Consider the following 21,824-nt stretch of genomic DNA (forward strand, 5'->3'; position numbering starts at 1 on the left):
AAAAATAAATAAAAATTAAAAGTATTCAGGAGAAGGAATGCCACCTCTCTCTTGAGGCATTGACTGGAGTCACTAAAGGGAGATTTTCCTTTGTTAAGTGTCCCAGAGCAATTTGCAGTAATTAGCTCATAAAAACTCTAGGTAACACACATAGAAAAGTTCCTTTCCTTTCCTTAACAGAGCACATAAATCAGGGTCTGGACACACAACAAATTTATCACACAGCAAACTGTCCCCAAGAAGATTAAAAAAAAAAAAAGATATAAAAGGCAAAAAGAACTTTGAAGCTGAGTGTGTCATCCCTGCGATTACAGTACTCAGGAGACAGAGGCAGGAAGATCAGGAGTTCCAGGACAGCCTGGGCTACAGAAGGAGTTATAAGCAGTTTGGGATGCATACTGATATGTTCTGTCTCACAATTAATACATGCATGCATACATGTATAATGTAGTGAAGGTATCTGAATCTTTCTGGTTGGTTTCTGGTGAGCTGTTTGCATTTTTGCCATGTCATAAATTTCCCTCTCACATCCATTGCCAGCTGCTTCATAGTGATTGAGCACAATGTCCCTTCTTTGAGACTTAAGAGTTTAAGGACATTGGAACAGCTGCTGGTGATGTTTGGGAAGTTGGGTTGGCACTGGCTTTGGGAGATCCTCACGTGGGTCTGGTGGGTCATTTTGTTAGTTGTGCTGGTCCACACTCAGCAGGGGTCACCCTCCATGGACCCAGTGCTTTGGTCATTCCTTCTGTAGTGCTTCCTGTTGCCAGGCAATGTGGATACAGCCATGAGACAGGCCCTGCCACCAGGCAGTTACAGTCTGCCTTAGATTCTTCTAAATCGGGATGTCACTTGGTTCCTGTGGATTTCATGAAATCATCAAGGTGTCACAGATTAATTCTTTTCTGTCCAGAGCTCCTAAAATGGAGCTCAAGTGAGCAGGAAGAAGCACTTATGTCCCTGCCACTTCTCTGTGTGACACTTACCTCATCTCTGTTCATCTTCCTAACAAGCCTAAAGCTAGGACTTTGTGATGAACCTTTGGTAGAAGTTGAGGCTCAGCAAAGTTGATTAAGAGAGACAGAGTCAGATTGGGAGGTCGCATTTTCTTTCAATGAGTCAGTGCTACTACAAGGCACTGAGAAATTTTGGTTTTGACCCTCAAGTTCAAGGATTGTTCAGTAGGTCATTAGCAGATAACAACGAAGAGTATGCTCAATCTAACAACAAGGCATTTTTCTGCCTTAAATCCTCTGTTGTGAGGGAAAGAGTGGAGGCTTTTACTAATCAGTGAGAACTGGTCTCCAGATAATTAAAATTCCAAAAACAATGACTTAAATGTAGAAGCATATTTGTCCTTGCTGTAAAAAGTAGTATGAAATGGCTTGGCTTTTAGGAGTGGGAATTCTTCTAGCTTCTGTCTCTTTTTTTCCTCTCTGTAAAATGGCTGTTAGAGCTCCAGGCATCATATCTTAGTTCTCGGTAGTGAGATGGGAGAAAAGCTGCAAGGAAGTATGGCCTCATCTTTGAGAAGACTTCTTAGATATTCCTTATACTATTTCCACCTCCATCTCATTGGCCCACACTTCAAGGGAGAGTGAGTTGTATGGTCTTAGCTGGAGGGCAATGGGTAAACTGAAGAAGATCTGTTACCATGGAGTTTGGGTACCAGAAGGGAACTGTACATTATGCTTCTTAGCTTTAGGGTAAAATCTTAGTTATAGTGTATTGACTGAATTGGCTGCATTTTTGTCTCTATCTACTGTATGCAGATATTAGACTCAATGCTAGAAATACAAAGATAAACAAGACTTAATGTGAACTGAGCATCTGCTGTGATTTGGCCATAGTTTGAGTATCTTATATGGAAAGACTGGACCTATGGTGTTAGAAGATTCTGGAGCTTAGGGTCATTAGGTCATTTGAAGGCATGCCCTCAGAGGGTGTTTGAGAAGCTTGGTCTTTTCTTCATTTGTTCTATACTCTAGTTTGAGATGTCACACTTATTCTGACACCGAAACTGCACTACTACCATTGCTATCTGCCACTAGTTTTAGTGGGGCTGCTTGCACTTGGACTTGGGTCTCTAAAACTATACTCTAATTTTCTTTGATCTTCATAAATTTATTTGCCTTTGCTATTTCATTATAGTAATACAAAGCTTACAAATACATCATCAAAATAAAAAAAAAACAAAACAATCAAGGATAGTTGTTAAGAGATGTAGAGTTTCCTAAACAAATCCAAAATCAATTATTTGCTATATATACAATTCTGTATTTTTAAAGTAATTGAACTGTACACTTCATGGTAAATTGTATGAAATGTATATTACATCTCAATACTCCTGTTTTTAAGAAGACATAGTCTATGTCAGAATTGGAAGAATCTTACATGCTGCCCCTTCAGAGCTAAGTGTAGGTATGGAGAATGACTGGCCTTGAACCAGCAGGAACAACCTTGCCCATGAACTTGCTAGAAATGCCAGTTCTTAGACTTGATACCATATCTGCCCAACCAGACACGCTGGAGGTAGGAGATAGAAGTCTTATCTTTGAAGAAATCTGCTGGGTAATCCTGATATTCACTCAAATTTCAGAGCACATGAAAAGACCAAGGGAAAGCACAGAGAATGTTACTTCAGCCACCCATTAGAGATGATGTGGAGTGAGTATTAGTGGCTTGAGACTGGGTAACAGAAGTAGGAGTGTAAAGATAGATGGGAAATTCCTATGTTCATCAGATTTCTATATTAGCCAGTGTCTCTTTGCTAGGGAAAGATGCCTGACAAAAATTTGTTTAAGGGCAGGAGAATTATTTCAACTTGCAGTAACAGGTTACAGTCCATCATGATAGGAAGGAACAACAGCAGAAGCTTGAGGCAGCTGGTCCCATTCAGCACAATGAAGAAGCAGAGAGTGATGACTGCTGATGTTCAGTCAGTTCTCTCCTTTTTATATAGTCTAGGACCCCAGCCCATTGAATTGCTGCCCATAATTAAGGTGGGTTTTTCCACCTTAATTAACCTAGGAAAGATAATCCCTCACAAACATGCATAGAGGCTAACCTAATCTACATAAGCACAGATAGGTGATTCTAGGTCCTGTCAGTTGACAAATTGACACTCTGTCACAAGACCCTAAGCATCCATTCATCCATGGTGAAAAGCATGATAGTATAAGTCAAACTCAGTCAAACTGGTTCAACCACCTCCTCCCTCCATCCCTAGGTTGCACTGAAGTTTCAGCGGACACTTGAGGGGCTCTGATTTTCAGTCATCCATCTTCATATGCAGAGATGTCTGAGTTCTTATTTTGTTCTCCAGTTGCTGTTCTCTCAGGAGAGTGTATTTCTGTATCTGCTGACTTGCTGGGCACCCCGCTGGTATTATTAGTGTCTTCATGCTGCATTTATGTCTAGGTGGAGTGCATGTCGAGTGAATGTGTTTAAGCAGTAGTAGCTGAGAACATTAAATTCTGCTGTGGAAAACAAAAATAGAATAATCATACCCCAAAGTTGTATTGGCTATAGATAAGGAAGTTAGTAACTTGTAGGCATGTTGGACATAGATAAAGTGAGGTGGGCTTATTTTGCACCCACAGATATGGAGAACTAAGAGCTATCTAATGTTCGTGGGACATCAGCGCCACCTAATCTTCATGATATCCTAAACACACATGAGGCTGGGGGGGGGGGGCACTTTATACTCATTATGCCTGGAGTTGCCAGCTTATTGATAACACCCATTCTGTCCCTAGTGAAGGCTATATAAAACTCACAGCTGCTCATCAGGCCAATTGTCTAGAATAACTTAAAGTGCAGTCTGGGTACAGCATTTGCATTTTCCCTACAAAAGAAAGGGCTGTCCAGGCATCTTCAGACTCTTTGGCCACTTTGCTTGTCTGGTCCTTTCAGACATAGTATTAGTAAGGAAAGCCTATGAGCTCTTGTAAGCATTGATAACAGCCCAGGTGTCAGGTGGTATAGTCCCTCTACCTTGCTGTACCTTGTCCTATGGATATTACATTAACCCATCTCTTTCCTCACTTCTTGCTTTGCATTTGAAATGACTAATCAACCAAATGATTTGACCCTTAATGCAATCCATGCACCTTTTTCTTCCAGCACCTGGCGAGTTGCTTACTTGCCAGTGTACTGCTAATATGGAGGCTTCTGTGCCATTAGGCTTATTTTCTTCATAGCATTGGATGTAGCCCAAAGACTTTCAAATACTTTCCTGAGTGATATTCAGGAAGCTGCCTAAGGAACTTTCTGCCTAGACAGGCTGTACTGTCACCACACTTAAGTTGCAGTTCTACCATATGAAGGTAAGAGATAGTTACAAGATGTGCCACATTTGTGAGCCTCAACTAAGGTGTGATGAAACCCTTATTAGCTCTCAGATTCGCAAACTGAGAGACAGTGGACCAGGGACAAATGTGGCCCCTTTGCAACATTCACCAATAACTTAATAGTCTTCTTTCTCCTCCCCTCAATATATATCCTTTTGGGAAATACTTTGCTTCCCATATAATCTGTGCATAATAGTATCAGCATGATGCTTGTAGTCCTTTAGAACCTTGGTTTTTCGAGCCAGGGACATGGGTCAGTTGATAAACAGCTTGCTGTGCAAGCATGAAGACCTGGATTTGTTCTCCAGTACCCAAATAAATGAAACTGGGTATGGTGGCATGGTAGGGAGGCAGAGGTAGAAGGATCCCTGGAGCTTACTGGCTAGTTTATCTATCCCAGTTGGTGATCTCTGGGTTCAGGGAGATCCTGTCTCAAAAACTAAGGTGGATTGTTGTAGAGTAATTTGCCTGATATTGACAATTGATCTCCACATGTGTAGGCACACATGTTCACTCACATGCATACAAATATGCATACGCATAGATGCATACCACACACATAAGCATATTTTTTTAAAAAAATGAACATTGATTTTGATATTGATAGTATAGGCTTTTGAAACATGTCTCCCAAAGGTCCACGTACTCAAGACTTGGTCCCTAGTTTGTAGCCTGGTGGTGGAAACTTTAGCAGGAGGAATTGAATGGGAGAATTTAGATCACTGGGTATGTCTGTCTTTCTCACTCCAGACCATGAGGGGAAAAGCATAGTTTTACTATAGCTCTCTGCCACAATTCCTGCTTCACCACAAAGTCCAATAGATCACGGGTGAAGCATCCATACTGAGCCAGAATGAACCACCTCTCTTTATAAGTTCTTAAATATTGGCTATGAAATGGAAAACTGACTACCATAGGTCTATTTTTAAACTCTACTATGATCTGAATGTCTCCCTATGTTAAAACATAATCCACATTGTGGTAATATTAACAGGTGTTTTGTGGGGAGTGATTAAGTTATGAGGACTGAATCCTCACAAATGGATTAAATGCTTTAAAGAGGCAGGAGGACACTAATTTAGGACCCTTTCTGTCCTCTTGTCCCTTTTGTTATGTGAGAACACAATGAGAAAGCCCTTACCAGACACTAAATACTAACACCTTGATTTTTGACTTCCAAACTCTAGAAATGTGACAAGTAAATTTATTGTTAATAAATTACCCATTGTGTGGTTTCTGGTTACTTCAGCATGAACTAAGACAGATTGTTTCTTTTCTATTTCTTTCCATTTGTATCATAGAAACCCTTCTCTGAAGATGTACTCACACATATTTGTCATAATCATCATGACCACTACCACCATCACTGCCATCATCTCTGCTGCCTTGCTTAGCAGAATGTTGGCTGGGGTAGCTTGGCATGCTAAAGAAAATAGGAGCATTAAGCTAATATTTCAAAATCCCGTTCATCCCCATTTTTGAAGTATACACGGAGCTATGACTTAAGCTTTAATGAGGAAGTACAGAGGGTGCCTGTGGTGGTTTGAATGTGCAATGTCCCCCATAGCCTCACGTGTCTGATTAAGTCTCATACTTAAACCCAGCTGGTGGAGTCTTTGGGAAGATGTCTCACTTGGGTGTGGGCCTTGCAACTTTATAATCCAGTACTCTTGTCAGCGATAGCTAATTGACTCTTGCTGCTTCCTCCCAGTTGGTGTGACATCCAGATGTCTGTTCTGCCATGCTTTCCCACCATCATGAACCTTCCCCTTAAAACTGTAAGTTCAAATAATCCCTTTTCTTACATAAGCTACTTCTGTGTTTTACCTCAGCAACAAGAAAGTGACTGCTTCAGTGCCTGAATGCACGTTCTGTATGGTTTCATAGCTTCCTACTTCACTTGTTTTGACAGCAAGTTGGTCACTGGCAGTTTCTTCATGGCATTATCAGTGGAGTTCAGCAAATTTCAATGGATGCTACAACATCCCTCTGGTTCTGAGAAAATAACTTTCTTATCCTCTAATTTGACTTTTAAATCTAATAACTTGGATTCTTCAAAAGAATGGAAATTACATAGATTGATGATCTACTACAGACTGTTCTCCAAGTCCCTTTATAAAATGTAGATTTGGGCTGGAAGTATGGCTTAAGTGGTTAAGGCATTTGTCTGCAAAGCCAAAGGACTGAGGTTTGATTCCCCAGGACACATGTTAGTTAGATGCACAAGGGAGCACATGCATTTGGAGTTCGTTGGCAGTGGCTGGAGGTCCTGGTGTGCCCATTCTCTCCCTTTCTTCCTCTTTCTCTGTCAAATTAATAAAGAAATAAAAATAAAATATAAAATGTAAATACTCAATGGCAGGAAAACACCCTTAAATACTCATTATCTAACTGCTAGAACTTGTTAGAACCATTTCTTTCTGTCATAAACAGCTGGGACCAAGGCCATGGGAATCTGAGGTCAGGATAGCTGTCTTAGGTGTCTTGAGGGGCACTGCAAGAGGATAGGAGTTCAAATCAAAGTTTACCTGCTCTGCCAAGCTTGTCCTGTGATACCCCTGAAATAACTGATGTGGTGACAAAAATCTCTGTATACTTGTTAAAACAATCAGCTGAAAGGGTCTCTTGCAGTATGGTTGATCAGTGGGTCAGGTATAATCTGATGAGAAGGAAGTCACATAGTGAGGTTGGCTTGAGATTTATATTTACATGATATAGACTGACCACAGTTGAATTATCATCATGTTCTACTCATACAGTAGAATACAGTTCGGCAATAGAAAGGAAGGAGCTGAGTGTGGTGGCACACGTCTTTAATCCCAGCACATGGGAGGCACAGGTAGGAGGAGCGCCACGAGTTCAAGAACACCCTGAGACTATATATAGTGAATTTCAGGTCAACCTGGGCTAGAGTTAGACACTACCTCAAAAAGCCAAAAAGAAAAACTGAGGAAGGAAGGAGTTATTGGCATAGGTGACAATGTGAGCAAATCTGAAACCCACTGAACAAAAGAAGAGAGAAACAAACAAATATGAACTATAGGATTTTATTTAGATAGTGTTTTCTAACAGGTATGACTCATGTAACATGAAAACTGTCTGAACAGTTGTGGCTTTGCTCAGGGTGAGAGGGGAAGAAGGCTCTGGAGAAGTGGAAATGTCATCTGTTCAGGGTTGAATGCGTGGACATACACATTTGACTCTTGTCAAAACTCCTAGCATAACATCTTGTAGATATGTACTGTGGTGGTTGGATTCAGGTGTCCCTCCTAAACTTAGGTGTTCTGAATACTAGGTTCCCAGCTGATGGAGATTTTGAAATTAATACCTCCTAGAGGCAGACTATTGTTGGAGGTAGGTTTATGAGTCTTATAGCCAGTATCCCTTTGCCAGTGTTTGGCACACTCTCCTGTTGCCATTGTCCATCTGATGTTGGTAAGGGCGTGATGTCCACCTTCTGCTCATGCCATTGTTTTCCCCTGCCATCAAAGAGCTTCCCCTCCAGTCTGTAAGCCAAAAGAAACCTTTTTCCCCACAAGCTGCTCTTGGTCCAGTGATTTCTGACAGCAATGTGAACCTGACTTTAATATGTACAATTCAGCACATGTAAGTCATAATACTGTGAAAAAAATTTCATAAAAAATTTTCTGCTGCTCTGTCATTCTCCTTGGAACTGGTTTGTTACATGTTGGTCTGCCTTCTGAGGCATCTCATTCCATAAGTGTAACTATCACAGAGACAACAGGCAAATCATGTAACATGCAGATCTCTGAAGTTGAGGTGCTAGACACTTACCAAACCATTGTTCATCTTGTGTTGTGTAACACACATTAACATATAGATATCACAAGCAAATCCTATCCTTAGTTGTCTGGATTTCTTATCCAAAAGTTTTTACACAGGACAAGCATATCATGTGTATTAATCCTTGCTTCACTTATGTGCATTATTCAGATGGTATATTCTTTTTGAAACTAATCTCCATGAAGATACTCTATTTTGGCAAAAAAAGATGTTAAAAATTAAAAAAAAATAAAAATTTTAATTAAAGATTAAAAAAACTCTACTCTTATAGCACATTTTCCACTATAACTTACATATGCCTAGAAATATCTTTCCAACACAAACTACATTGCAGTCTATCCAACTGAGGTGTACCCACACAGAGTGGTGTGGGGGTGCTGCAGTCCGGGTCACATTGCTGGTAGAATCAAGAGCAGCTTCTGGGAAAAAGAGGTTTATTTTGGCTTACAGGCTCAAGGGGAAGCTCCACGATGGCAGGGGAAAATGATGGCATGAGCAGAGGGTGGACATCACCCCCTGGCCAACATAAGGTGGACCACAGCCACAGGAGGGTATGCCAAACACTGGCAAGGGGAAACTAGCTTTAACACCCATAAGCCTGCCCCCAACAATACACTCCCTCCAGGAGGCGTTAATTCCCAAACCTCCATTAGCTGGGAACCTAGCATTCAGAACTCCTAAGTTTATGGGGGACACCTGAATCAATCCACCACATTCTGCCCCTGGACCCCATAAACTGATACCCATACATGTTGTAAAATACAATGCATTCAGTCTGACTTTAAAAGTCCCCATATTTTTTATCAATCCCAATGATGTTCATACATCTCCATAGTCCAAGATCTTTTAACTGAGCCTTAATACCAAAAATACCCTCAAAAAACCCATAATGGCACAGAATAAATATTCACACTATAATAGATGGCATTGGGCATAGCAAAGAAACATTCAACCAATACAGGATTTAAAACAACCAGGGCAAATATCAAACTCTGTTACTTCAAGTCCAGCAACTCTAGCCAATGACAAATCTTCAAGTCCGATAATTCTAACCAGCAACAAGTCTCTGGCATTCCAATTCTGCCCCTCCAGCTAGGCAACTCACAGACCTGGAAAACTTCATCGGGGCCAGCAGCTCTCCTTGGCAGCCATCTCATGGCCCCAGCATTTCCAATGGGTCTCCACTGCAAGGCACGGTTCATCCTCAAGGCCCCATGGGGTCTCTATGCAGGCAACCAGCAAACCTGCTTCACACTGCCCATGGCCATTTCCAAAACACAAGACCGTGTTGCAAACTCAATGACCATCTCTTTCCAGCATTTCTTATACTCCACAATACCAGGTAGGGTGCCAATTTGTTAATCCAGGGGGAAATAAAGCAGGCTTTGAAGAACAGGACACTCCTTGAGCACTCAGGCCCCTTCAAAAGAGTCGATATTCTTCCTGTTGCCCCAGCGCAGGTCAACTAGCCCAGTATCAAAGGTTGTAATCTCTCAGTTGCAGCTGAACTGGCAACAGTTCACCCAAAGATTTTTCTTTCTCTGCCACATCCCTCTGCTTACACCAGTTCATTTCTACACAAAACAACCTGCACAACTTCTCAGGACATGGGCATAAGAGTAAGCTTCTCACACAAACTGCTAGCCCAGTCTGGGCAAAGCTCTTTCCCACCCTCATAAGCCAAACCTCACAGTCCATAGTTCTTACTGCATTCAGGTCTTTCAGCACTGACCAGAATAGTCCATCAAGCTGTACTTATAGCACTGCAAGGCATCTCTTAGGCTAAGGTTTCAACTCCTTCCACATTCCTCTTGAAAATCAGCTCCAAAAGGCTGAAGCCACATAATCAGGTGTCTAGAAGCAATCCCGCTCCTCGGTACCACTTTACTGTTGCAGTCCGGTTCACATTGCTGGTAGAAATCGCCCAACCAAGAGCAGCTTCTGGGAAAATGAGGTTTATTTTGGCTTACAGGCTTGAGGTGAAGCTCCATGATGGCAGGGGAAAATGATGGCATGAGCAGAGGGTGGACATCACCCCTGGCCAACATAAGGTGGACGATAGCAACAGGAGGGTATGCCAAACACTGGCAAGGGGAAACTGGCTATAACACTCATAAGCCCACCCCCAACAATACACTCCCTCCAGGAGGCATTAATTCCCAAATCTCCATCAGCTGGGAACCTAGCATTCAGAACACCTAAGTTTATGGGGGACACCTGAATCAAACCACTGCAGGGAGTTTGATTAGGCTGTCCTCTTCCTTTTTAAAAATGGTCTACTCAACAGAATGGGAGTAACTGAGGTCTCCCCAGACTTTAGAATTCTTTTTAAAATTTTGAATAATGAAATCATTTTGAAATATCCATAGCATAGATCTCATACTAATATTATTTCTGTTCATACTGACAGAATTATGAATATATGAATTATGAATTATGGTTATTTGCATCATTCATCTGCATGTATTGTTTATCCTTTTCCTAAAATCTTAGTCCTCTCCTTGAGACATCCCAGTTGGTTGCTGTCGAAATGATTATCTTGCCAAAAATCTTAGAAATGTGACTTATTGTAATGAATAAGCAGAAAATGCAAATGAGTTCTTGGAAAATAACTCAGTTCTGCTAAAACAAATAAGACTGACACTTTTCAAACTGAAGGAAAGTTGCCTAAAAATTTTTTAAATATTTTACTTTTGTTTTAAAGAGGGAAAGAGGCAGAGGGAGAGAGAGAAAAAGAGAAAGAGAGAGAGAGAGAGAGAGAGAGAGAGAGAGAGAGAGAATGGGCACACCAGGGCTTCTAGCCACTGCAAACAAATTCCAGATGCATGTGCCACCTTGTGCATCTGCCTTAAGTGGGCACTGGGGAATTGAACTGAAGTTCTTTTGCTTTGCAGGCAGGCACCTTAACCGCTAAGCCATCGCTCTAGCCCCTTGCACAAAGTTTTTTAGGAGGCAATAAATCCTATTGAAATTTTCTCAGATGATCACTAGATCCATTAATGAGGGCTCTAATGTGGTGTATTGCGTATGCATCGGAGGCAGGATAAAGCAAAACTGCCAGGTAGCTAGGGCTGATGCAAACACAGAGCTACAGTACAGCAAGACCAATACAAACCAGTTAGAACCAACATGGCTGATGGAGATGAGATGACTGCTGGCCATCAGTTATTTGCTTCACTATAGTGGCATTTCTAAATTGATAGCTTTGTGACATTGTCTGCTCCTGTCATGCATATGCCATGCTACATCCATGAACCCTGCACAAGGATAGGACAGTAGAGTAAACCCTATTCTGGGAAAATTCCTGAAACATTCCCCACCTCCAACATCACCATAACTCATCAGTAATCTTCTCCTTGATTATGGTTTGCCCATAAGAAGTGGTCTAAAATACTACAGCGTCATTCTCTTGAGAAGCTTGCATTCACCCCTTAAGTGTGTAGTTTTGTTTTATAATAAAATTTTCTGGCGGACTTCTGGTCAAGAACCATGCTATAGCTCTTGGGGTCATATCAGGCAAGAATTGGGCCCCTCTTTCTCTACAACCAGGTTTGTGGGCTTCGCTGCCTGCGGGCAGCCCTGAGTGTGTCCCTTCCCTTGCCTACCAGGTTTGCAGGCTGTGCTGTCTTGAGAACACCCCTCAGCCCACATGTAACCCTGCCTCGCCAAACAGGTTCACTGGCAACCAGGTTCAGCCCTGAGTGAATTGAAGACCCACTTTTAGGTCAAGTAACTATAGCTACTTGATCTTTGACAAGAGATCCAGCAATGTACTCTTGAGAAAAGACAGCGTCTTCAACAAATGTTGCTGGACAAATTGGACAACCACATATAGAAAAATGAAACTAGACTCACTCATCTCACCATACACAATAATCAATTCTAAACAGATTAAAGACCTTAATATAAGACTGTTGGGCCTTGAGAGGCCTGGACGCAAGGCCTAGTAGAACTTCCTGAGCATAGCTAAAGTTTGGTGACCTGTCTCTGGCCAGCTAGGACTCAGCAAGTCACCTAATGGCTTCTTGCCTGCTACTTCCGTGCAGGAGTTGGAATTATCATTTCAATAGTCGCAGTTTACTATTGGCCCTTACCTCTCTCCCCCATCCTAGAATCCCTGCCTTTGTTCCCAACATTATATAGGCAACTGCCTGTAACAATAAAGTTAGTTCCTGCTTCAACAAGACTCCCAACTCAGTGTGGTTTTCCTCTGGTGACTAGGAGAGGTTTTGAGTCGTCCGACGCTCACCCTCTTCCTCAATCCCTTGGGAGGAACCAGCGGGCCTGGTCCTTCCTCAGCACTACCCGCCAGGGAGGAGCCTGGCATAAGACCGAAACTCTTAAAAGTAGGAGGAACTCTTCACAATATAGGCATGGGGAAAGACTTCCTGAACATAACTCCAGTAGCTCAGGAAATTAAACAATCACTCACCCATTGGGATCTCATGAAGCTAAAAAGGTTTTGCACAGACAAATATACCATAAGTAGAGCCAACAGATTACCCACAGAATGGGAGAAAATCTGTCAGTTATGCCACTGACAGAAGCATAATATGTGGAATCTATAAAGAACTCAAAAACCTAAACAATGAAAACTCAAACAACCCACTCAAAAAACAGGGCCGACAACTGAATAGGGAATTCTCAGAGGAAGAAATACCAATGGCTAATACATACTTAAGGAAATGTTAAATATCCTTAACCATCAGGAATATGCAAATAAAAACAACTATGACATTGCACCTTACTCATGTCAGGATGGCAATCATTCAAAAATCAAATGACAATGAAATTTGCTGAGGATGTGGGGAAAGAGGAACTTTCATTCATTGCTGGTAGTAATGCAAACTTGTACAACCACTATGAAAATCAATATGGAGACTCCTGAGAAAGATGAAAATAGAACTACCAACTGACCCAGCCTCTACTGGGCATCTGCCTAAAGGCTCCCTGTTTCACTACAGAGATATTTGCTCAACCATGTTTATAGCTGCTCAATTCATAACAGCTAAGAACTAGAATCAACCTAGGATCCCATCATTAAATGAATAGATAAAGAAAATGTGGTACATTTACACAATGGAATTCTACTCAGCTGTAAGAAAAAAATGTTACAATGACATTTGTAGGAAAATGGATGAACTTGGAGCAGATCATTGGATCTGTAGAAAAATGGATGGACTTGGAGATTGTGTGAATTCACACAATCACATAAAGACAAATGCCGGATGTTCTCATTCATCTGTAGTTCCAATAGCCTGAGTTTCTGGCATATCTGATAGACAACTCATGGCCCAGAAAATAGGAATGGAAGGGTTTGGGGGGAGGGGAAAAAGAGGTTGGGGAGGAATAAACACAAGACTAAACCAAAAATGAACTCGTATCATAGAAACCTTTCTCCTTGAAGGTAGACTAAAAGATCTAACCCTCAACAGGAGTATGGGAGGGGGATCATCTGGAAAGAAGGGCCTTGGAGAGGGTGGGATGAAGCCTAATCTTAAAACATTTGGCTCTGGCCTATAACTCCGAGTACCAGAAATCAGTTGCTACCTACACTGAGGTATTGATTGGAGAGGTTTACAAGGTCCCCAAAACAAGACAGGCTTCTGTCAAAGTACTTGATCACCCACCTGAGGTAAAAGGATAGACCCTATTGCTGAAGACACTGTATGCTGTAGACATGGAACACAGAGAGACCTTGCTGGAATTCAGAAGGGAGCCAGTCCCAGATGGTTAGCCCGTTTAGTGTTGGAAAGTGCTACCTGGACTATTAGGGAAAAGTATCCAACAGTGTGAGCAAAGGAAGGGTCTAAGCTACTCAGATGGAACCAGCCTGACAAGATGCACACAAGATATGCAATAGCAGCACACACCCTTAGTGGGTAACCAATGGCTCCCTGATTGGCTAAGAGATCCACTCAGTGGAAAGGAATCCATAGCTGGAACTGCAAACCAGGTCTGAATCCTTGATTATGGTCTCCAATGACAAGCCCCCACTAGTTTTTGGCCAAAAGAGGGGCTACATCTATAAAAATCTCCCTAAGTTAACAATGCTTATCCAATTTAACCTATGCTGACTTCATTCTCCATTGGAAAATCTGGTTTTCTTTTTCAGAAGGTGGTGAGACCTGAGGAGATAAACCACGCCTTGCATTCAGCCAAGACCCACATGAAACCACAGGGGAAATGGGGAGATGAGCAAGAGTGCTACTTCCATGGTGAGCCTGAAGATGAGTGCCAGGGTGAAGGAAGCAGATGCAGAGGATACTCGACACGTATACCAAGGCAGAAATCCAGAAGTTCCTGAGAGCTTTTCAGTGAAGTAGTCTTAAAGCACATCTACCACAGCTCAAGGAATGCTGAGAGGAGGCAGAAAGACTGTAAGACCCACAGGTTGGAACAGCATGCCCATAGGCATTGCCCCCCGCCCCATTGAATGACTGCTTTTCTCACAATTGGTAACCCACAACTACAAAGGGAATACCAGCAACCCAACTAAGAAGGGCCCTCAGTGGAATGGGGGCAGAGAGGAGGGTGATGATGGGGCCAACACATGATGTGTCCATACAAATTAATAATAGCAAAGAATAAATAATAAAATAATAAATAATAAAAAAATGTATCCCGATGTCTATAGTTAATTAAGTTCAGATGATCTCCATATTTGCATTCTCAGGTATTTAGTCCTAAGTTTTCCCATCGGGACTATCACTACTTACCTGGTAGTAGGCATCTGGTGGGAAGGTTCCCCTGGCACACGCTTTATATACCTGCCTCTTCCACTGACAGTACTTGTCACACCAGGGAGGATGAGCTGCCTTGAAGCTGAAATTGAAGCATGACTTGGCAATGCCTGAACGTTCAGTGGCTCAAGATGTAGTGCAGACAGAAAGTGCTGTTCCTCCATGGGCAACTGGTGTGTTTGCTCCGAGGGCACCCTGGGCTCTATTATCTTTCCTCTTGCCTGGAGGAAGCTCACAGTCAGGTGCCATCACACCTCTTACAACTCCACGCAACTTTGTACCTTTGCACTTTACTAAATGGAGTCAGGAATATGCTGAGTTCTCTCAGGGCCTTTCCTGAGGAGCAGGGCTCTGAATAATGAAAGAAAAATTCATTGCAGAGGGGAAGATCAAGTTTATAAACATACCTTTTTTTCAGGAGCAGGACCTGGGTCATGTCACATAACTTTTCTGGTCCTTAGTCTGTAAAAGATTTATTTGTCTTCCTAAAATTCTTGGAACTTCCTCTTGTTCTTTAGTTTTATAAATAAAATAAACAGTCCGAGGAGATAGCTCAGTTGATCAAGTACTTGTTTCTGCAGCATGAGGACCTGAATTCAATACCCAGTGTCCACATAAAATGCTAGGCAGGTTCATTAGTGCCTGCAATCCAAGTGCTTGAGAGGCAGAGACAAGAGGATCCTTGGAGCTAGTTGGCTGGCAGCTCTAGCCTAATTGGTGAGCTCACGGCTAATGAAAACTCTGCCTCAACAAGAGGTGAACAGCATACCTGAAGAAAGACAGCTGGGGTATCTTGTGGCCTCTATACACACATGCACACATATGCAAGTATACCCCCATGCATGTGCCTACACATACAAACATGCATATGCACATGCATGCACACAGCACACATGAAAAGAACCCTTGAAATTTAATAAATTAAAATATCTCTTTTGTGAGTATAAAAGTAACATGTAGTCATAGAAAAATTGAAACTTTTTAAGGAACAAAATGTCATTGTTAATGTACTGTATGTAGAATTCTTTAAATCTTTGAGTATATTTCTTTTCCATAGTTATGGCTTGAGATATATATATATATATATATATATATATATATATATATATATATATATCATACATGTGATATATATATATATACATACATATATATATGTATGTATGTATGTGTGTGTGTATACATGTGTGTTTATATAGTCATGCACTGCATAGTGATTTCAGTCAATAATGGACTACATGCAAAAGTATTTCATCTGGTGATCTTAGCCACCTTTTATTTATGTAAGTATGCTTCATGATGTTCACATAATGACAATTGCCTACATTTCTTAGAATGTATCTGATCATTATGTGTGTGTTTGCATATTTAAATGTGTATAACTATAGCTACCTATGTCAATGTACATCCATATTTTTATCTAGAGTGAGAAGACAGTCTCCAGATAAAGAAAAAGGGAAAGTAGTGAGCTGAGAAGATTCTCTGAGGCCCTGCTGTGTAGCTGTTTGGGGGTTTAATAGGATTTCTTTGGCTTTATCCCTGGGAGGCAAGGGAATTATGTTAAGGACTCCAAGTCCCTTCATGTGGCAATCCTTTCATTTTTGTAAGACTCATATTCTTCAAAAAGATTTTGTAATTTTACACAGATGCATCTGTATTGCTAGAGTGACTGCTATTAAATGTGGGTGTTTTTTTTGCAATAGTGTGGTGATAAATTTTGGAAATATTTTCCTGGTCTATTTCTAATGTATACTGATTTTTGTTCCTTTCTTTTGCATATTATGCTTAACTAAAAGCTTTCCCTTTTTATAGAAGTTTTATTGTGGTGAAACATTTTTGGAAAATTATGAAAAAGTTATTGCCTTTTTGTTAACTGAAAAGTTTTAAAACTCAATAATTATGTATAGTGATTGCTTCTAAATAGGACTAGAATCTCAAAATTCTTTTTTTTTTCTGCTCATTAAACTCTGCATTAACCTTTGCATTATAGCTATTATTTTCGTATAATTTAGTGGATTCATACATGTGACTCTTGGTGGTGGAGTTAGAGAAAATATAAGCCAACAACAACCTACCAGCCAAACAATTTAAAAACAAAAACAGAAAATTGACTATAGCTGTTTTCATCCTTTTTTCTTCCCCTATAAGCTTTATATCAGTAGTGTGGAGGATAAGCCACAGAGAACAACAAACATGTTCCCTGGGGTCAGCTACCTCTTCCTAAATTGTGCAATGCTTTCCACTTCACAAGGGACTATGTCATGATATCCAGAATTCACCCATAATCTTGTTTCATTTGGTCTCATTTTGTTGCCTGGGCTGATCCCGAACTCCTGGTTCTAGTTATTCCCCTGCCTCAGCAGCCTCCATACTTAGGACTATAGTTTCCATGCACAGCTCACCCACGATTTTAAAGAATATCTATTGTCTGTGAAATCAATCTACTGACCTACCTGATGCATGAAATTGAGAACACTGAATAGGTCAAATTTGAAAAGTATGTATTACCTAGAACTATCATTATCTCCTTGTAACCTCTGGTTTCTTTGAATTTCCCAGAACAGTCAGAGACCAGTGCTCTTCTCCATCTACAAAGCTGTCAGAACAGGAAGGGCTTCTGCAGAGGTCTCACAGGGTGATGCATCCTCTTCCCAGCTGAGGCAAGGAGCTGCCTGGCTACAACTGCGCAGCTGTTTTCCACAGCAATGACTATAATGAAAAAGCAGACTGAGGCGATATGATGCCCAGCAGGTGTCTAATCCAAGCACTACTTTAAGAGTTATTTTTCCATGTGTGTATGTGCACACACACACACACCCCTACACACACAGTTATGAACTTATAAGGATTTTATCACTACCCATCATATGTTCTTTACACACGCTTTTTCTTTGTTCACTTCAAAAGAAATGGAAAATACCTCCCTTGTCAGAAAATATGACTTCAGTGGCTGAAAGTTATTAGACAGAACATAGTGTTTTACTATTCTTTGCATACCTAAGCTGCCACCAGTTTTATGCTGTTGTTAATAAGGCTAGATATGTTGTTACATATATCTATGTACACATGTCTGATAAATACCTTGAAATAGAATCACTGTGTCAGAGACCATGCATAGTTTTAAGATTTTTTAAAAAAATAACTTCGTATAATATTTATATAAATAAAGATATGTTTCCTGGTCTTTTGAAATCCTTTTTCATTTTGTGATTTCATAATTCTGTCATCTCAGTATGAAAGTATTGATTCTTGCAGAAGTAAACTGCAATCAATGCATAGATTGTTTTCTTATGAAGCTATATCCAATAGTCCTGACTAGTACACACAAAAAAGACATTTTTGGTATTCTATGCAAAGAAACAGCACATTTCCTATATATGTGGCCCATATGAACAACCTTGTAGTGATTACAACTATTTTTTTAAAGATGTTTTAACTTTTTTTAAACTTAAGATGTTCATATAACTGCTATTAATCACCAGCCTTCAATACGTTATCCTTACATATTTTATCCCAAGAAGTCTTTTGTTTAGAAACCCATCCTATATAGTTTTTTGTTCAGAAGAGAGTATAATGCAGATGACAAATAGTGTGTTTTTCCCCAAGCAAAGGCACACCATTTTAGTACCAAAGGGAACAGGGGAAAAAAGGAAAAAGTGTTGTTGTGGATGTTAATTTAAGTTTGATTCTTCAGTACTGCTCTAATTGATCATACTTGGTTTTATTTCATTTTTCAGTCCTACATTTAATGACAAAAGAATGTTTGAAATCTTGTATATGGGCTCAGATATGTAGGACATTGTTCGGATATGTCCAATTTTATTACTCTATAAGAGATGACAAAATATCAAACCACTGTGTTGGAGTCAACACAAGGTTTCTGAAGGCTTTGACTGCAGCATTCACCAGTAGTGCTGACCGAGTTCCTTGTCCGTTCTAGTTGGGTGCTAGGCCAGAGATAATGCAGTGAACCAGTCAGTCACCATCCCTGTTCTGAACAGAATTTGAAATTAGAGACACAATCTGACGGAAATAAGCAAAGAAGCAAATGCCCAAACTTCTGCCTGGCTTCCCAGTCTTCAGTTGCCTTCCTAGATGTTAAACAAGCTTGCTGTGCCATGTTGAATAATGAGGCTAGAACCAACCTGGTTGGTATTAGCCTCAGTTTTAAAGAAAACCTCATAGATTTGATTTACCAAATCACAATTCAAATGCTCCTCATTTTTATAACAGAAAGCAACAACTAGGTGGCATGAAAAATAAATATTCTAACTAGTAGCAATCATTGCTATAATTTGTTTCTTGAATGCCAGTCCCAACCTTCATAAAGGCCCATGTGTTAAAGGCTTGGGATCCAGGATGGCACTTTGGTGAAATCTTTGAAGGTAAGTCAATACTAAACTGAGTTAGTATTAATGTCCAGAGAGTATTAGCATATGAATTTCAGCGGAAACTAAAGGGATGAGTTTAGCAGAAAAGAAAGCTTTACTGAAAGGGCATATCTAAATAACTACTTTACTTTAGGTATTGAGGAACTAGAACTTATCTTGGCAGGATAAATGTTGAAGTATAAAATACAAAATAAAGAGAATACCAGTGGCAAATGTTGAGGCAGGCAAGAGACATCAGGTTCAGCAGGAAAAGCCCAAGCTTTTGGGTGAGAGAACACATCTGGTAGATTAGCTTTCTGTTGATATAATGAAATGTATCAAATATTTTCATGATAAAAAGGGAAATCTTGTGTTGGCTAATAGTTTTGGAATTTCCAGTCCATGATCAATCAGCCTTGCTGCTTCGGGCCTGTCCAGTGGCAGCATGTTGTGGGGGAGTGTGTGGGGAGTAAATCTTATCAGTAAGGTAGCCAAAGAGAGACAGGCTATATGAGCCAGTGACCCCAAATTTCCTCAATGGAATGCATGCTCCCAATGCCTTAAATACCCCATCATGTAAAGTTTCCACAAAACGCCCAATAGCTCCATCTGGTCCTTTAACACATGACATTTGAGGATATTTCAGATCCAAATAACACTTTCATTGAAATTCTGTCAAGCTTCACTTTCTTATATATGGCTACATATCCATTTTATAGTGATATCTATTTTATATGATGATGTCTATCTTATGAGGTTTTATCTATTTATCATGAAGATTAAACATAACATATGTAAGGTACTTGAATCACATTAAGTGGTCAATATTAGTTAGGGTCAGTTTGCAAAGATATTTGTGAATTCTGCAAACACTTCCTGAACCCCTTTCTATCTGTTAAATTAGATAAAACAGGATTTTGAGTTGAGTCTAAACCTCAGTAATTTAGAATATCAGTGAGAAAGTACAGAAGGGAGGATCGGAAGAGCAGGCTCATATTTTAAAACATAATTTCCACTTATTCTTCTAAAGTAGACTGTGAGGTTTTGCTTTAGAATTGCCCTGGACTGTCCCTTCATATTTATTCACCATTTAAGATTTGCCAACATTATGGCATATCTTATGCTGTATGAAATGTGTTTTTCTTTTTTAAAAATTTATTTATTTATGGACTGTTGGGCGGTGCTGGCCCAAGGCGGTAGCGGGCTCCGGCCACATGGCTGGAGCTGCAGGCGGGCTGGGCCCTGAGCGGCCGCCCTGGGCAAGCCCCAGCTGGGGTTCCCCTCTGGCTTCTTTACCCGGGACCAGGATTGCCAGCGCATGCTCAGGGAGACGCTGGAGACGAATCCATATGTGAAACTTCTCCTTGATGCTATGAAGCACTCAGGTTGTGCTGTTAAGAAAGAAAGACACTTTTCTTATGGAGATTATAATGGAAATGTTAGTGGAGGTTTTGATTCTTCAACATCTCAGATTGTTTTATGCCAAAATAACATCCATAACCAGGCTCATATGAACAGGGTGGTCACCTACGAGCTCATTCATGCCTTTGATCATTGTTGGGCTCATGTCCACTGGTTCACCAATGTAAGACATCTGGCCTGCTTGGAGATTCGTGCTGCAAACCTTAGTGGAGACTGTTCACTTCTAAATGAAATACTCAGGTTTCATTTTGGATTAAAACAACACCATCAGACTTGTGTGCGAGACCGAGCCATTCTTTCTATTTTGGCTGTTAGGAATATCAGCAAAGAGGAAGCCCAGAAGGCTGTTGATGATGTTTTTGAATCTTGCTTCAATGACCTTGAACCTTTTGGAAGGATCCCACATGCTAAGACTTATGCAAGATATGCTCACAGAGACTTTCAAGACCGCCACCAATATTACTCAAATATATGAAGACAATAACGTTTTATATTATCGAGTGCCAGTGATCATGACAGAAAAATATACAGTTCTTGGGCTGGAGAGATAGCTCAGCAGTTAAATGCACCTGATTCCTGATTTAGCAAAACACTATGGTCCAGGTTTGTTTCTTAGTACCCATTCAAAGCCAGTTGCACAAAGTGGCACACATGTCTGGAGTCGTTTGTAGCTGTAGGAGGCCCTGTCATGTCCATTCTCTGTCTCTCTCTCTCTTCCCCTTTTTCTCACATAAATATTTAAAAAATTACTATTCTTAAAAAAGGTCTAAAATGTAAACAATCAGTTAGATGCAGGTAAGATGCAGATGTTGATTTTAGAATATGATTAGAAAAAAGGGGGCTGGAGAGATGGCTTAGCAGTTAAGGCACTTTCCTGTGAAGCCTAAGGACCCAGGTTTGATTTCCCAGAACCCATGTAAGCCAGCTGCACAAAGTTGTGCATGTGTCTGGAGTTCATTTTCCATGGTGGGATGCCCTGGTGTGCCCATTCTTTCTCTATCTGCCTCTATCTCTCAAATAAGTAAAAAATAAACAACAACAAAAAAACCAGTTCCCCCCACCTTAAATTACAATACAATAATTGTATCTTTATTGCTAATCATTTGGTAAATAAGATAAATGGCATTTTTATA

At 40.6% G+C, this 21,824-nt stretch overlaps 1 protein-coding gene and 1 long non-coding RNA gene across 2 annotated transcripts in view; both read left to right on the top strand.

Annotated features, from left to right (window-relative positions):
• LOC123455321 overlaps positions 1-14,697 on the top strand; it is a 67,642-nt gene extending 52,945 nt beyond the window's left edge. The window contains exon 5 of the long non-coding RNA XR_006633836.1: positions 14,272-14,697. This is a non-coding gene — a long non-coding RNA (uncharacterized LOC123455321). The remainder of the gene's footprint in view (positions 1-14,271) is intronic.
• A 4,508-nt stretch (positions 14,698-19,205) lies between these two features.
• Positions 19,206-21,166, top strand: LOC101613875 (mitochondrial inner membrane protease ATP23 homolog). The gene is made up of 2 exons (XM_004652776.2): positions 19,206-19,284; positions 20,517-21,166. Exons 1-2 carry the CDS (start codon positions 19,206-19,208, stop codon positions 21,164-21,166), a joined length of 729 nt encoding a protein of 242 aa, XP_004652833.2.
• Positions 21,167-21,824: the final 658 nt, after the last annotated feature.

Source organism: Jaculus jaculus, chromosome 16 (assembly GCF_020740685.1).
Source record: "Jaculus jaculus isolate mJacJac1 chromosome 16, mJacJac1.mat.Y.cur, whole genome shotgun sequence".
Taxonomy (NCBI): Eukaryota; Metazoa; Chordata; class Mammalia; order Rodentia; family Dipodidae; genus Jaculus; species Jaculus jaculus.

What these genes read in the sequence shown, in the direction of transcription:
- LOC101613875 (XM_004652776.2), top strand. Translation starts at nt 19,206, where the DNA reads ATGCCAGTCCCAACCTTCATAAAGGCCCATGTGTTAAAGGCTTGGGAT. An exon ending in CTTTGGTGAAATCTTTGAAG is followed by an intron (nt 19,285 to 20,516) that starts GTAAGTCAATAC and finishes CTGGGCCCTGAG; the next exon opens with CGGCCGCCCTGGGCAAGCCC.